At 33.9% G+C, this 18,344-nt stretch overlaps 1 protein-coding gene across 1 annotated transcript; it reads right to left on the reverse strand.

The window, feature by feature from the left end:
• Positions 1 to 2,443: 2,443 nt before the first annotated feature.
• On the reverse strand, positions 2,444 to 14,970 carry LOC120334324 (nucleolar protein 10-like). The gene is made up of 19 exons (XM_039401808.2): positions 14,834 to 14,970; positions 14,378 to 14,522; positions 13,169 to 13,246; positions 13,060 to 13,097; positions 11,976 to 12,112; positions 11,626 to 11,691; positions 10,472 to 10,618; positions 9,941 to 10,019; positions 9,124 to 9,273; positions 8,480 to 8,599; positions 8,089 to 8,215; positions 7,268 to 7,446; positions 6,451 to 6,543; positions 6,190 to 6,375; positions 5,713 to 5,793; positions 5,355 to 5,533; positions 4,865 to 4,967; positions 3,010 to 4,053; positions 2,444 to 2,657 (listed from the first exon to the last, which is right to left on the reverse strand). The coding sequence occupies exons 1-18, from the start codon at positions 14,897 to 14,899 to the stop codon at positions 3,928 to 3,930; spliced, it is 2,100 nt and encodes a 699-aa protein (XP_039257742.2). The 5' UTR covers positions 14,900 to 14,970; the 3' UTR covers positions 2,444 to 2,657; positions 3,010 to 3,927.
• Positions 14,971 to 18,344: the final 3,374 nt, after the last annotated feature.

Raw genomic sequence — 18,344 nt, forward strand, 5'->3', positions numbered from 1 at the left:
CGAAGCGATACAATCATCCGGTCATCAAATTCATCCTAACCAAGGCATATGAAATAATGACTGAAATTATATTCCTTAGTATATAATAATTATAAGTTCTTTCATAACATTTATTCACCTGTTTTATAAACTGCAAATCTGTCAGAACTTTTCGATGGTAAAATGCATTTCACATTTTTATCAGTGATTTGTAGATCAGGGAACAGATTAGCACACTCGCAATACTTTGAATCCTGAGAAAAAATGCACTTCATTAATGAAGGAATTCATTCAGAATTTATTGCGAGATATTTTGTAATAATTGCAACTTGATATGATGCAAGATGGCGTTAATTAAATTCAAAAGTTTTGAGCATAACATAGAATAAACAATGCAAACGTAAAAATAATTTCCGCGACACCATACATGTTCAGCTTTATAACAGCAAAACACACTGGGAATCTCGACGTCATTGAAAATCGATGTTTGCAATCACAAACATTCTTTTCTCAATTAGGAGAGTAAAATGAAATAGTTCAAAACTATATTCTTCAACTTTGTCTATCATTATAAATCAGACAAGATACCCAGTCATTGGCAGTATGAATCCACTACTAATAGTTAAAAACAAAATTTCTTGAAATGTAAAAATTACCTTAAATATAGCATAAGGGTATTCCATTTGCTTACATTTGTTGATGCATGAATGGACTCCATTGGCTGTTGTAACAAATTCAGCATTTCCCCTGTTTCTAATTCCAATATAGCAACCTACATAACCTAGGGCAGAATAAAATTAACATCAATTTAAAAAATTGACTATCCATTGTGAAATACAGCAAAGCCGGGAAGCAAATTTTAATCAGATGCAAATTGCAATGAAAATGCACTGAAATAGTCAATACATTGAAAAGATTAATATTGGCCAAACCTAATTTTGAGGGAATATCAGCGTTTTTCAAACTGTGCCTCCCAAATTCTCTTATGGGGCCATGGAGTGGTTCTCAGGGGAACACAAGCGAAAACCGTCAATTTTCGATCGATAATTATTTAAAGTAAATTGGCTGCACTTTGTCTAGTTCTTTGACTGTAACGAATATATTCTTGTACTTTTGTTTGCTGGCATTTTATTATCAAACATTGTGAATACTATAACTGTTCGAAACCTGTTAAAAACAAAACTAGGTGGTATTATAGAAAAGCATGGGGTCATGGAGATGGAGAAAGCCCTTGGAAGGGGGCACGAATAATGAAAGTTTGGAAATAACTTAGTGGTGTGAGGCATCTTGCTAAGCGTTAGGAATACGCTTTCCACCCCACCTCCAATTACCCTGTGTGGGTTCACAGTTTCTGTAACGATAAATATATGAGAGAGGATTGTTGGACTCCTCGCCACCATAAAGTGGTTCACGTAACCGCTGGTCAGTTATGGCTTCCTCCATCATTAAATCCATGCATCTGAAATAAATAACTGGCTAACGAATTTCCTACCCAACATGGACTGGTAACCAGATGAGAGGCTGATTGAGCCATCTTATCGGCTTCTCTCTTCTTTGTGATAAATATATAAATCTTTATCAGAGGATAAACAAGAGTGTAACATATATTACCAGAGTGGCAGGTTCTGAATTCAAGGTGAGCATCTGGGGAAGAAACAACTTTCAATTCATTCAAATAGTCAGTTTCCATCTTGTAGTAACAATCTGAGTCATCTGTGTCCCTGTGATTGAATGACCACATCTGGCATATCCCATTTAAAGAACATATTGTCTGTAAAAAGGAACAACAATAACAGTGTACAAAATATATTTTAACATACAGCGCTAATATTAATTCTTAATAAATGATGAATGTCCACCTAAATTTTGATGCGAATGTCAAATGAAGATATCCTTACCCTGCACTTTCCGATATTCAACTTCCCATTTTGTGAATTGGAATTGGCCCTCTTTCCTTTCATAATAACATTTGATTTTTTGAAGCATCCCCAAAACATAAACGTATTGTCATGAAAGTTTTCTTCTAAATAGAATAATATACAGTACACAGATCATTTTCTTACTAAAATCATTTAAATTTATCATCTTCAGTCCAATACAATAAAACTGTTTAAAGCGGACAGTTCCAGAAAATGTATTTATTTTGGATAAATTGTCTTAATATGGTTTTGTATGCTGATAAAACTTTTTTAGTTCGCAAAAGTAATGCAATAAAGAAGAATTGATCTGAACAAGGAAGAATTGACTGAAACGACATTCCATTTTCAAAACGAAATTACCATAGTAAAAAACTTATGAATTTCGAAACATTCTTAGAAATGACTGGTAATATTTTTGAGGCAAAGTCATGCTAAATTTGTGACTAATAGAATAAGTAACATGATTAGTCACAGGCAAAAAAACAATTTTGCCATTTTTTCAAGTACTTTATCATGGAAAATAGGACAAAAACAAAATTGAATACCGTCTCGAGACACATCGCCTGGATTCAACAGATAATAGTCATAGTCAGGCATCCGATCAAGTAGATCCGAGAAATGATAAATGTGAACGCTGTTGGGATCACTGGTGGTTGGATACGGGGGTGTTGGAAGTGCTACATTACTTTCAGCTGAGGATCCTTCTTCGTTGCTTATTGTTGTTGTATTAGAAAAGTCAACTGCGCCTACAGTTTTGACCTAAATAAACTTGAGAAATTGGTTCGGATACAATTTTGTATGTTGTTGTTGCATGAAAAAATGAAGCTGTATATATATTTTTAAATCAGAATATTTTCAATTTCAGTAGACTATCACACTTTGAGCCAGAAGTCCGAATCACATAATAGTTCAATCAAATGAATGAACGACTATCTGGTCAGCACAAAAGATATTTAAAGCAAATTACTAAAGCTCAGAATTCATAGCAATGGAACTTCAAACCATTGAAGCACAGGCACCAATTGAAACATGATACTTTTAAAATTCAAAGTACACTTCCATCCAGTTTATTCATATTCTCCAATGATAAATATCATAAAACATGTCTTACCATCAAATATCCAAGCAACACCAGACAAATCTTCACCATTTTATTCATCTGCTTCATCATATCAACATCAAAATGAATTCAGAAGAAAAATGGTAAAATCACAGAACGTAGATAATTGAAAACAGTTTGTGAACTATGCGATATTCAAGCTATATCGTTTGTTATCCCTTGCTTTAGTCCCACAGAAGGACTTTGACCAAATCACTTTTCGAAACAATTTATTCTTCTTAGAAAACAGAGGAAACAATCAAAACACTTCTCAGAATTTTCCAGGAAGTAAGACGATTCTCTAAGAGGCTTCATTTCCGATGTCTTAGGAGTTGACATGCACTTACCAAATGGATGTCATAAACATTTGATGGAATAGTAAACTTATCTTAGGCCCGTGCACGAACAACAACTAAATGCCTCAATTTTAGAAAGCTCAGAAAAGAAACCAATATCTGAGTTCATTATAACTGCAGCTCAAAAGCCATTCGTCAACAAGGTTTGCAACATATTGATGAAAGTATTTATGTCATGTAGATTTTTAAGAGCTCAGTAGAAAACCAGCAATTTAACCAAACACATATAGCACCAATTAACAGCCAGCTAAAATATATTGCCTTTCAAAAACAATTGACTAAAATCTAATACTTCTAATTGTCCATTTCATTTTCGAGCTCGACTATCTAGCTCTGACATGGGAAAACTACAGCCTGCGTACCAAATCCGGCCTATTGGGTAATTCAATCTGACCCGCCGACGCTGCCACAACCAAGGTAAAACTAAAGTTTCATAAAAATATCCCAAGGAATTTGTTGAGATTGCAATTAAATTTAGTTTTATCACAAGGCTTATTGTTTTCCACTTTCGATTTGTCCCCTTATCTAGCTGGTACTAATTGTATAAAAACAGTACATTTTTGTATAAATTTCATTATTTATTGAAACCAAAATCAGATTTAGCTTTTATTCTTGATAAATGTTTGGCAGTTCTTCGGAGTTTTAACCTTTCTTCCCTATGTTTTCTTTGTTCTTCTTTTCGTTTTGATTCTTTTTCAGACTAGAAATTATAAAAGTAAAGAATAAATAAGTAAAAGTAGAGAAATAATTTTTAATTATAAATATTATGGGAATCATGGGAGAACATTAATAAGAAACCTTGAATATTTGTAACCTTTTGAGTAATTAACATAAGTAATTTTCAATCACAAATGACACGACTAACACACAGTGTACTGTGTGTTAAGAAGTGGCCAGTCTTCAAATATTTACCAATATATTATGAGAAGAAACTATCTAATAGTTATTCAGTAATTTGAAAATATCGGGAAATAAAACTTTGTTGATGTATTTGTAAATTATTAACAATATTTAAATTTCCTTTTTTATATCTGGCATTACATAATAACAAAAAAATTTTTGAAAGAGCTGATCGAAGCTAAGACGAATGTAACTCATTTTTGTAAATGAAGCTTGAAAATGTTTTTCTCTGATACAATTGTTTTGTTGCAAGTTAGCTAATCAAAATTCCCTAGCATTCCAATCTAACATATACATGATTGGGTACTCCTGAAGTATGCGCACCAAGATGTCGCATAACCTGAACCCTAACCTGGTACACAACCTGAGTTCAGGTTGTGCGCCATCTTGGTGCGCATACTTCGGGAGGTCCCATGATTGTATATTTAAACCTTCTTTGCATGCAAAATAACTACTGGTGTCCATTTTTCATTTCAAATTAGTGGTTTATGCCGAAGGCAGACCATTGGAATACACTTACTCATAGACAAATAAATGTCAAAACACAGCGAAAAAAATTATTATTTATCTGTCATTGGTGCTCTCAAAAATCACTATAGAATGAGACTCACTCTTTGTATTTTAAAGGTAGCTTCTTTTGATCCAACTGCATTTGATTTTTTATACGACACAAAACTGCTTTCTGTATCTTTTATTCTATCTTCAAGAGTAGCTCTAAAAATTAGGTGTAATACTCTGTGGTGTAAGGTAAAACATAAATAATATACACTGGTAGTCTGGTAAATATAACAATTTTTTAACTGGGAGGATACATAAACATTAAGTTTAAGACAACCAATCACAGACAGTTATCACTGTCATGGTGTACCAAGCGCTGCTCTGAGTATGTGTATGCACGCTCTCATCGTGAGAACTTAGCATGGTTCGAATTGTAGCTGTTGGAACTAAGTTAGCATAATTTCATTTTGTTTGAGTGCGATCAGAGTTATGCGTGTATGAGCCGACCCCTTAGTTTGGCAACTTTTTTTTTAGTTTTAAACTCTGCCTATATACGAAGAACACTGGTAAATAAAATTCTGAAACAAATATTTTTAAACAAACTTTAAAGTCTTTCTTTGTTCTTTCCTTTTTTCCTTATTCATTTTATCAAGGTCTTTCATTGTGCTGAAATCAATTCCTGATTTTATTTGATATAATTGAGGTTCTAGTTTGATCTGTGCATCAGCTTTGGATCTCTCTTCTCGGTCGGCTAATGTTTTTCTGTATAACTTCTTGTGAACCTAAAATATAAGTGAATAAAGCAATGGGATTTAAAATAGAAATGACTGTTGTATATGACCACTAATCAGCAAAATAGTGATTCTATATTTAATTTGGTTTAGATGTTAGAAAACGTTTGAGAAAATCGTATAATGATCAACACAAATGCTGCGGACATGTTCCAAAAAGCAAAGCTTACAGATTTGACGTCTTTTATCCATTTGCTTTTGTCATCATCTTCAGATGACGATTCATCCGAGCCTTTGCCTTCAACTTCACTCTGTAAAAAAATTTATAGAAAATTCAAGATGAGTTTTCATATCAAGTTTGACGAAATGATGGTTCAAACGAAGACTGCACATTCAGGAAAAGATTTACAATGAAACTGACTGGGCTTTGAATGAATGTCTCTTCCAGTTGCCTGAAACAGAAGTCTATGGTCGTATTACCATGGTGCTTTTCCTTTAATATTGAATTGTTTGCAACTCCTATAGTTTACGAATTAAAGGTAATTATTCGACAAATAGAAACAAAACATTCAAAATTGTTCCCAGATTCATAATAGACGATTTCCTGTAGACTGAAAAACTAGGATAGAATGTAAAATAAAATTTAAAATGTTTGAAACATTGTAAATTCTACACCATAATGAAAATCTGCATATAAACATGCATACATCTTCACTACTGCTATGCTCCCTTTGCACTTTGACTTTTTCTGATTTCTTCCGATTTTTTTCCAATTGTTTTGTAACCACAGGATTAAGGAGTTGAAATTCTTCTGATTCCTCGTTGATTTCAAACTCTGGATTTTCAAACATAGCTTTAAACCGTGAATCGGCAAGAAGACCTTCCGCTTCTCTCTGAAAATGTAGAAAACCATTTTAAAAAAGGTTCATGAAATAAAGTGAACGCCATCAAAAATTGGTAAAATTCACCTTTTGTTTTTTTCTTTTCCCACTTTTCAATTCGGTGTCTTCAGTATGATGTAACAATCGTTCTGCTAGTCCTTTGTTAACTTTTGGTAATTTCTGTAAGAATGAAAGATTAGTTTGCAAAGTTATGTTATACTAAATACTGTTTCCGTACCATAAAATACAAAATCAACCATGTCCATAGAAGAGTCATATAATTAGAATAACTTTATTCAGGAATATTGAGTAAATTAACTTTTACTTCAAAAGTTTAAATGAACAAGTAACAAATAAATATTGGTATATTCCCACTAATATTGTACACCCTTAAGCCATGCTCTAAGTCTCAGAGTGTTATAAATTGAGTAGGAAATTTCAAAATGCGAATGTCCACATCAGTGGTTGGCAAACTTTATGAACATCTTGGCCAAACCTACACATTTCCGGTGAAGAGCGAGTCATATCAAATGCAGGCCGCCGATGAACAAACAATACAATGAACTTCGAACTAAGATGCACCTGTGTTAATTACAACTAAAGAAAAGCACGTTTGACTAATTATCCCGAAACAAACATTGTACGGAAGTCATTTTTACAACAAATATCCTTGCGCAGATGACAAAATATTCATGTTGTTTTATACATTAAAGATGATGTCGTTTGAGGTCAAGGGCTACAAGAGATTTGTTTGCGAGTCGCATGTGGCCTGTGGGCCGCAGTTTGCCAACCACTGGTCTGCATAATCGAGTTACACATTCATTCCAACCCAATAATCAGCAAGGAATAAAATAGGTTCAATAAATATTAATTCATTTCCGAATAAAGAAGGTATTTATCATACCTTGATTTGTACTCTGTTTGCTCTAGTTTCTTCCATTTTTTCTTTGATTTTCTTTTGTCTGTAATCATTGTAGGCAAATGGATTTGCTATCGCTTTAGCTTTGTGATAAAGTCGTATGTCCATAAAATATCCGTGCATGTATGCTCGTAATAACGAAGAACCGATTAAATTTGATAAACCTGAAAATTTAGTTTCAGTAAAAATCATATCAATCATATCTTATCAATAGATTTTGTACCAATCAACTGTGAAAATTCTCTATCCAAGGGCAATTATCATATCATGGTAATTTTTATGTGGGTTGCTCATGAAGCTTTTGTGACAATACCTTGCTAGCTAGTTAAGCCTAATAAATCGAAGTTGTTGCATGGTGATGATTTTCTGACAAAAGTGACAATGCATCTAGCCCAAGAATGGGCAGTGTTTTTCAACCAGGGGCCAAAAAATTTGCCCACCTACACTGGTGGGCCATGTAAATGTGGCGTAAAAAGTTACATTTTCAAAATTTGGTTTGAGTTTGATTGTGGCAGCATCAGGCTGACCAGATTAAATTACACAAACAGGCCGGATTTGACCTGCGGGCCGCAGTTTGCTCATGTCAGATCTAGCCCAATGTACATGAGTATATATATAACTAAATGAGATCACTCAAAACATTCTTCAACCGGTTGATTTGGAAATTATTTATCACTAAAAACTTTTGTACGCATCATATTTACATTAATATATAAAAAGCGGCTATAAAGAGCAATATCAAAGTTTCTGAAAACAAATATATATTACACCAAAAGTAGGTTTTTGAAGATATCAAAATTGCCAACCTAAATTTTCCAATTCCTTTTCTGTAACAAATTTATAATCATCATAGATTTCTTGAGCTGGATTTTCTTCCAATTCTTCAGTGAGATTATCAAGAAATGAAGCCCATTTTGGAGCAGGTCCAAGCATCTATAAAAAAAGGCAAAGACCATCAGCGTTGGAAAACAGCTATGACATACCAAAAACAAAGCAGATTAACTCAAGACACCAGGTATGTAAAAGATTGTTTAAGACTTTAAGGCAAAGAATGGGTACTCTCGAAGTATGTGAACCAAGATGATGGACACCGGCATGTGGTATGTGTACCAGGTTAGGGTTAGGCCATAATTTAATTCTAATTTTAGACTATGAGAGCTTTTGAAAGTTTAATCATGAAATCAAAAATAAACTTACTGGAATAAAATATGTCTGAACTTTCGTGCACTCACTAGCAAGGAAAATCAAACCAGAATTGTTGACAAGATGCAATTGGTTTATGTCATTTTCAGGTTCCAACGCAGTTACAGCTGTTCCCTGGAATATTAAACAAAAACAAAATGACATGGAAAAATAGACTTTTTATGTCACAAGCAGGAACAATTATCCAACGAGATGTCCCAAGTAGAAACGCTGTGTACATTTTTTGTTTTTTTGATAAATAAATGATAGAAGAGGCTTGTTCGAAATCCTTTATAACATTCGAAGTAAAAAGTCAGATTGAAATTAAATTGTTAAATAAGTTGGAACCCTTCAACAAATTGAAAAACAGCAAAAGTAGTGTGAAAATGATAATTAATAGAAACATATTGCCTGAGATGTGTTTCTGCACAAAAATCAGCCTATGCAGCATTGCAACATGCCTATGTAAATTCTGTTTAATAAGAAAAATATAGTAATTATTCTTGTTTTTAATTTTCGAACACAAATAAAAATAGATCCGTGAGACCAAAATAGCATGTAAATTACTATGGTGAAGATTGTAGAACACTTTTTCTCATTCAGGGAAACAACAAAGTTGGCAGATTACAGAGGAAATACTTAATTTCATTGATACTTACCGTTTTTTCGTCCCACAACTTCACACATCGTTGATCAGATGAAATAACAAGACCGTTTTCATCGTTGAATGCGATAGAATGAATCGGTAAATCATAATAATGATCTTTAGTCGAATATGGTTTGTTAGCACGAATGTCATACATCAGAATCTAGACAAATTGTACAGAAATATTATTTAAACACCAAATGAAAAATACATAAAATACGCATATTCCATAATCTACATCAGGGGTGTGCAACATGCGGCCTGCGGGACAAATGCAGCCCACACGAAAAGTGTGTGGCCCATGGAGAAGTGCCAATTTTGAATGGTGTGCAGCCCGTAAAACAAATTTTGAATGTAGTTTAATCTAGTACATGCGAGTAATTCCAATCCATTGCGTTGCAAAGTCTACACCCGAGTCCAATTTATAATCTATGCCTATCATGTTACGATTCCCCAAAAGCTAGCTTGTGCACAGCGAACGACCGATGTCATAAAATCTCTAACCCAAATTTTTGTAAATGCAATTCATAGAAAGCCTATGTTAAATAAAAATAATTTTGTATCTGGTCTTCTTGTAATAAAGGTTGCACACCTCTGATCTACATCAATCCAATCAATCAAAAAAAAATATGGTCTGATGGGATGAGAAACTTGTAACCCCAAATGTGATATAGAAATTTATATCGAATTGGAAGTTAATTAACTTTTGAAGCAACTTAAAGGATTTCCATTTAAATGAAAAACACATTTTAGACAAGCAGACAATGGTTAACTCTAAATTCAGGAATTGTACTTTATTATGAAAAATTACTATGAAAAAATATTCTCACCTGTCCGTTACTCATACCAACAGACATGTGCAAAGGACCTTTGAATTTAAGTGCAGTTACTTCAGGACAAGCGCTGATACTGTTGAGAATAATGATAAATTAAATCCCTTTGTGGGCAAAACCAAATGCATAAGGCATAAAAAGATGTTAAAAAAAATTAATATGCAATTTTCAAATTAAACAAGTTCAAATTGTTAGATAGAAGCGTCTTCCATTGCCATGTTCCAATTTGATCAATTTAATATCATTGCTTGAACAGGAACCTCCATGTATATATATTTATACATTTCTTTCTCATGTTTCTCTCAGTAAATTAACAGAAATTAAATTTAGTATTGTAGAATAGTTCAGACAAGAATTGTTTTATTTGATTTTCTATTTTTACACTGTCACTGTGTAGTTGACCCTATATTTTCATTCATGTATATAATACAAAATATACCATTGTCACCTATATTTACATAGGTTTAGGATGGCCAATTTTTATCCAATCCAATAATTATAGCCGTAGGGACTATTTTACATGATTACCTTTTGTTTTCTTCAGCAGCAGACATTGCGCAATCAAGAATACCAACTCTTTGTCGTGATCTGGGATCCCAGCATTCAATTTTCCCATCAGATGTACCAACGGCAAGTAAATGATGGTGATCATTTATATCACATACATTGAGCTCACTGAAATGTAAAGAATTATATTTTTCTACACTTTGGCATTGCAATACAGATACTAATTGTGTAAGACGTAACTCACTAGAGCTCAAATTATGTTATGATTCTTGAATTTGAATCATATGAAAGAGTATTAAGTTGAAGGAATATACATGCAGGATGGTTCATGCATCTGCTTGTAAGGTACTGTTTGCTCAATACAATGATATCTCTGTAGTCGAAAGACTCAACACTTGAACAATGCGGTAGTCGACCAAAAAATTTGAGTCGAGAATGCTGCGTTACTCGAATGGACAATTCGAAGCTCAAACACCTGAGCCGAGCAAGGTGAGGTGACGCCCCCGAACCGCGCATTTCAGCAGTCTCTTGGCCATTCAACGAGCATCATTTTAAGTAAAAACGTTAGCGGGATGACACAATCAAGAAATTTTTATTATATAGTGCTTTTTGCCATTGATCATGGCTCCAAAGAAAAGTAGTGATAAAGGGAAGGAGAAGAGGAAACAGTGAGAACAACTATCGAGTTGAAAGTAAAGCCTTACTTACAGTATGGTATGGCAAAGTCTACCATTTCCACATTATTGAAAAATGAGGAATGACAGAGAAAAATAATGTTGTGCAGGGAGTGACAGCAATTAATAAGCAAATCCTCAAATAATTGAGGAAATGGAAAATGGCTGCTCATCTTTATCATACTCAGTGATATTTAGGTACACGTTTTATTAATATTTTAGGCATTTTGGAATGCGCAAGACCGATCAAAAAAATTAACATCGTTTCTTATGGCAAAAAAGTTCAAAGATTATGGCAAAACTCGAACACCAATCCCGAACGAATTATGTTCAACTACGGAGGTATCACAGTATGTATATCCATGTATCTCGATCATAAATTCATAACAAATATTTTTGTACGACAATAGACGAATGTGTAATATTTACTAATTTGCAGGGCTGCATCATTTTATTTTTTCTTGTAAAATTTGTAAATTAAATGGATTTTTCACAACTTACAGAGCATTCGTCTTGAATGATTGATAATATCTTCCAAGATCCAAATTAAGTCTGTAAATTTCAGGTCTGAAAAAAAATGTATTTATTAAACGACAACTAAATGAGTAGAGAAGCGATATTCATATTTTTTTTCATCCACATCTTCTCCAAACAAGGCACTAGACCAGTACTTTTGCTTCAAATTGTTCTCAAAGGTAGAGATATGACACAAACACAATATAAAATTTATATCCGATAACGAAGAAATTTATTGTCAACGAGGATATATTTACAAAAATGCCTAATTATGAATGTATCCCATTTATTCTCAACTTATTACCAAACAAATTTTAATTTAACATTTAACCTACCCTGTGCCAACTAAATACAAATCGCAATTTCCAGGATAATATTTCATGTGCCGGCCAAACTTTGGCATTCTTACTCTGTACCACCTTCCTTCTTGTGAGTGGAATTCCACATAACGGTCATTCAATAACATAACAATCTAAATTTAAAAACAATTTTAATCAAAATGGTATGATAAAGCTAATAGTTTAGATACTTTACTAAATAGCCTAATAGATTCTGATCAAAGAAATTCGTAATTTGAAAACTCTAAGACAAAACTAATTAAAAAGGATGATATTTTCGTTGCAGTAAGATTTCTTAGAATACAATAATTCATATGAATTGTGTTGGTCCTGGTGATTTTTTTTATTTGATATAAGTTTGCATAAAGTACTGACATGAACAAATATATCACGTATATATCAAGTAAATCTTAGTTGAATTTGACTCGAAGCTCAAAAGTTCTCCAAGTCACAGTGAAACCCAGAAGACAGATTCCCACAATTATCACGGCAGAAAATGTGGTGTGTAGTTTAATATAGCATAAAGTTAGTAATGTAGTTGGTATTTCTCCAATCTGTGAGACAATTTTTTCGCCCATACATCATTCTAAGTTTCTTTGTAACACCCCACTGTTATCATAGTTATCAGTTCTATTTGCGAGTTTCCATTTACGGTATATTACCAATTGGATATAAATCAAAGAACAGAAGAATAATAAAGCTTATAACAAAATCGCTCAATTCTTGAAAAACCACTTATAGTCGGATAAAAATTTTATCGCATGTCAATTTAATGAGCAAAGTTATATTCATATCAAATACCAATAGGCCATATGAATCAATATGCTTGGTACAGGCATGAGCACATCTACCCATGTCCTATATGTGCCGTTAGGATCAACTTTCATCTCTCAAAAATTATCAAAACCATATGCAAATGTATATAAATTTGAATGACAATTAAATTTGGATACATATTATGCTTCATAATGCCAGTTGCTTGTTAATCAATCGAAGACAATTTCTTTAATTCTATAAAAGTATATTCGAATAAAAAGTTAAAGCGGTATTTAAAAAAAAAATGACAAAATAACTTACTTACTTTCGAGTAATCTTCTGACAAAACCTCAAATGAAACAACTGAAAAAAAAATTCGATAAATCAGAAAAATACTTTCATATAGACGGAGAGAAATATTATTTAAAAATTACCTTCAGCATCAAGGCATCTTTCAAATTTCAGGGAAAGTTGATTTACATCAAAGCAACGAATCCTTGGCTTGTAGGTTCCTTGAAAGCAAAAGGAGGTTTTGTTTGTTTCATTAAAATATCAGTATATCACAGACAGACTTACAGACAGACAGACAGACATACAGAATTTTTGTAAATTCGAAGTCGCAATTATAGATAGATGGAACTTAGACCAGCGGTTCTCAACCTTATTCTTTTATGGCCCACTTTCATTGCACAAAAATCATGTGACCATTACCTTTCTCACGCAAGGGAAAAACTAAAAGAAAAAAATCTTTTCGCAATGATGGACACCTCCACTTTATTAATTAAAATTTAAATTACCACCCAGTGCCAAAAAGCATAATTCATTGCTAAAGCAATCGAAGATTGACTAATTTATCAATAACTGAAAATTTTTAAAAGGTTTGTGGCCCGCCTGGAAAAGTTTCTGTGGCCCAGAAGTGGGCCATGTCCCACTGGTTGAGAACTGGTGTCTTAAATCCAATATCAACTGAATTGAAAGCAACTTCCGGTGCTTATTAACTGTTCATGTTACTAATCAGATTAATATATAAAAGCAAGCTGAGAACTCGACAGCTTTTTAATATATTTTCTAATATTATATTATACTTCAAAAAGGCATCTTCAAACCAGGATGGAATTTTATTGTTTTTGGAGAGAAAATTTTATACAATCTATTTTATTTTTTCGGGGGGAAATTTACATATACCGGTAGTCGTAGTCCTAATTATATTTTCCCTTATAATTCACCATAGTACTGCCTGCTTATTTATACACAGATATACTATTCAAAATGTATGAAAGCTAGAGTGTGGGTCGCTCCGTCATTGTATATGAAATAAAAACTGGAAACAAGAAGTAGACTATGCATAGTGAGGAGGGAATGAAAAGTTAATTAAGGAAGGAAAGTCGAACAAAAGGTTTGGAACCACTGATTTAGTTAGATTTACATTTTCCATTACTTTTCCAAATAATATTAGCTTTACAGTAGCCAATGGTCCGTGCCAAATTAAATATTTCAGATATTTATCAACAAAATCACTTGATTAGTAATTTCCTTTTTATAGAATTTCATCTTTTTCTTGGCTTTCTAAGCTATTATATACAGTAGATTTTGTAAATATGTTTGGAAACATAACGTTCTACTAGGAAAACAGAATTTCTCACCTGCAACAAAGACATAATTTCCATCTCTTGTCATTTGCACTGATGTACAGACAGTTGGCATCGTAAAATCTTGAATGAGTTCGATTCTTCTACGTAAACTGACATCTTTTTTGAGAAGAGCTCGCTTTTTTTGTTGAGAAAGAAACTAAGTGAAGACAGAATCGGGAAGATGATTATTAATTAATAATACCAACATGTAGATTAGGACACAAAAGAAAACCTGATCCAATAAGTTGTTGTAAATCTTGAACTGCTCCCAATCGAAGCAATTTTACTACAAGCAATTTTACACAGCTGTGTGTACTGCAATACTTGCATCTCTAATTTGTTAATTTATATAAAATGACCAATGTTTGAACACATCCACTAAAAAAATTAAACATTCTATATACAAGACAATAAATCTTGTGTCAATTCATTAATAAAACCAATATCAAAGTTGAATGGTGCACTTACTTGTGGAAGTGAATTTCCGCTGCTCAAATTATATATCTTGATACTGTTTGGGCTAGTCACCTGCATGCCACAGCTTTTGTTTTGTATTACCTTGTCAGAATTTCAAAGAACTTGGAAACTAAGAATATAAATCTTGAATCTGTAAAATACACCAAAACACTAAAAACTTTTCTTGTTAAATTACTAGCCATAGTTCAATTAGTCTGTAGATATGGGATTGGGGGCGGCAAGAAAGGTACCAGTAGGTACTTATAGAAATCAAATATATCTTTCATAAGACTTGTATAACATAAAAATGATTGCCATTACAAACTGGGCATTGATCTCAAAATGGAGGACAAGTCAAGTCAAGTTGAGTAAAGAATGCAGTGCATAACCAAAGCTCACATTGACAAAAAGAACTGATTTGTATAAATTAGCAATATTGTAATAACTCCCAATGAACCTTCATCGTGTATTGCAGTATTTGCCAATGCGAGGAATTACTGTATTAGAAAACAATGACATATAACAAATTGCATTTTACTGGGAAATGTGAAAATTATCATTGAATCTCAAATCAAATCTCACTGTCAGTTTTTCAAGTCTATGTCTCAGTAGAGTCGCTCTATTACAATGAGATAAGTAGTAGGCTAGTAGTAGTAGTAGTATTTTATTTCGTCAACAATGACAAATAGTATACATACAACATTTCAAAATTATTTTCAAGGCATAAGTGACTATGAGTTCTAACACAGAAACAATGTCCAGTAGACTGGTAGAGCAAAACCAGGTAACCAATACTGCAGTTCAAATATCTATAATATGTTACAGTGTTGTGTACAACAGAAATAAGAGCTGAAGTACCAGAGCAGGACCTGGATATCAGGATGTTTTATGATGTAACTGCAGTTACACACTTCCGGTCTACAATGACAGGATGAGAATGAAAGTACTGCAGTAGGGGACAGTTCTCTGATTTCAAGATGTCCCGACATTTGTTTCGATAAAACAAACATTCTATTTGTCTCTGAAATGAGGGCATCTGGAACTATGGAAGATGCACCAGATCGCATCGTAAATCATTAAGACTGAATAAATCTTAACAAATGTGACCAAAATTGAGCGTTTTTGCTATAAACTCGGGAAAGCTAGAATAAAAAAATTTTTCTTCAATTGATTACCGGAAAATCGTATATGGCAGTACAACACACTATACAGATCAAGCAGCATTGTCTCGTTTCAGAGAAACCCATTTTACTGATGATCAGACACCCCTTCTTTGGGAGAGGTCTGGACAGGACATTGTTGTCCCTCAATATCGGTACAAATACAGTATAATGAGGTTGCGCAAAATACAACAAAAAAGCGCAACCTAAAAATGTCATCATTGAATTCCTCGGGAAAAAATAATCCGATTTACCAAAGGAAAAAATTTTTACCGTGGCATTCGAGAGTTTTTAGAAAAAAAACGGCAATTTTGGTCGCGTGATGGCCACGGTCAATTTAGATTATTATTGAGACAAGCATGGCGCGATATGACTCATCTGCCGTCGTGCCAGATACTCCTCGTTTGTGAGACACATGAGTGCTTGTTTATTGAACCAAATAGAGGGAAATTCTTGGAATTTGGATAGCGTGCCGTACTGGAAGGGGTCTATTACGTCACTGTGACATAATTTTTGAATGGCGTGGTCAGGTGGGGGTTGGGATTGACAGGTGAACATTTTTTTTCCAAGCCCACTAGAAGTACGTTAGGTACAAAACAATCGTACATGAGACCCGTGCCGTGCCCTCAGCCCCACTACTGCACTAGAATAGGATTTACATGTTTATCCCGGGGAAGAGAAAAGCCGATAAAACGGCTTAATCATATGGCGAATCACGGCCTCTCGTCCGGTTACCAGTCCAGGTCAGCGGTCAGGTACGGTATGGGATTAGTTAGCCAGTTATTTGTTTTCAGGAGCATGGACTTGATGGTGGAGGAAGCCGTAACTGACCAGCGGTTACCTGAACCACTCTACGGCGGCGAGGAGTCCAGCAATCCTCTCGCACATGATCATCCCTGCATGGGATTCGAACCTGCGATCCCACGAAGGGTAATCAGAGATGCGGTGGCGAGCGTACCGGTACCGGTATCCCCAACGTTTACCAGGCTGTTGTAGTGCACCAGTTCTAAATAAGATTATACTCTGATGGTACCAATGCAATCATACCAAGATACTACTAGCATATAAATACAACCGACAGTACAGTATTAACGGTACAGTTACCGGTAACTTGTAGAGTCAGAGGGACAACACTAAAAGGCTGAAGGAAGAAACGGATGAAGTGGAGGGAAAACGGAAGTTGAAGTGTTCCCAAAGGTGAAAAATTAAAAAACACTAAAAGGCTGAACACTAAAAGGAAGAAGTGGATGAAATTTCTTCCGACGGGTAGTTAGGTGGCTGAAGTCACTAAAAAGCTGAACACTAAAAAGAAGAGGTGGATGAAATTTCTTCCGACGAATAATGAGGTGGTCGAAGTCACTAAAAAGCTGAACTCTAAAAGGAAGAAGTGGATGAAATTTTTTCCGACGAATAATGAGGTGGTCGAAGTCACTAAAAAGCTGAACTCTAAAAGGAAGAAGTGGATGAAATTTTTTCCGATGAATAATGAGGTGGTTGAAGTCACTAAAAAGCTGAACACTAAAAGGGAAGAAGTGGATGAAATTTCTTTCGACGAATAATGAGGTGGTTGAAGTCACTAAAAAGCTGAACACTAAAAGGAAGAAGTGGATGAAATTTCTTCCGACGAATAATGAGGTGGTTGAAGTCACTAAAAAGCTGAACACTAAAAAGAAGAAGTGAATGAAATTTTTTCCGACGAATAATAAGGTGATTGACGTCACTAAAAAGCTGAACACTAAAAGGAAGAAGTGGATGAAATTTTTTCCGACGAATAATGAGGTGGTCGAAGTCACTAAAAAGCTGAACACTAAAAGGAAGAAGTGAATGAAATTTCTTCCGACGAATAATGAGGTGGTTGAAGTCACTAAAAAGCTGAACACTAAAAGGAAGAAGTGGACGAAATTTCTTCCGACGAATAATGAGGTGGTTGAAGTCACTAAAAAGATGAACAGTAAAAGAAAGAAGTGAATGAAATTTCTTCCGGCGAATAATAAGGTGGTTAAAGTCACTAAAAAGAGGAACACTAAAAGGAAGAAGTGGATGAAATTTCTTCCGACGGATAGTGAGGAATACTTGAAAATTTAATATATTAGGAATTGGGTAATTTAATGTTTGTTCTGTTCGTATTTATAAGACAATGTCCTCGTGGATTCGTTTTTTGTTAATTTTTTTATATGTTATGCTCAGTTCGAGCCTGGCGAATTGAAGGCCATGACATTCTCGTTATATTCTTTTTAATTTTGATGTAATGTGCAAACAAATTAATATATATATATTTTCATATCTAGCTGTTCTAGATCAACAAACCTTGTAATTTATAATATGTTTGTGGCCCAACTCAAAATGCCTCTGAGGCTTACCAG

Source organism: Styela clava, chromosome 15 (assembly GCF_964204865.1).
Source record: "Styela clava chromosome 15, kaStyClav1.hap1.2, whole genome shotgun sequence".
Classification (NCBI taxonomy): Eukaryota; Metazoa; Chordata; class Ascidiacea; order Stolidobranchia; family Styelidae; genus Styela; species Styela clava.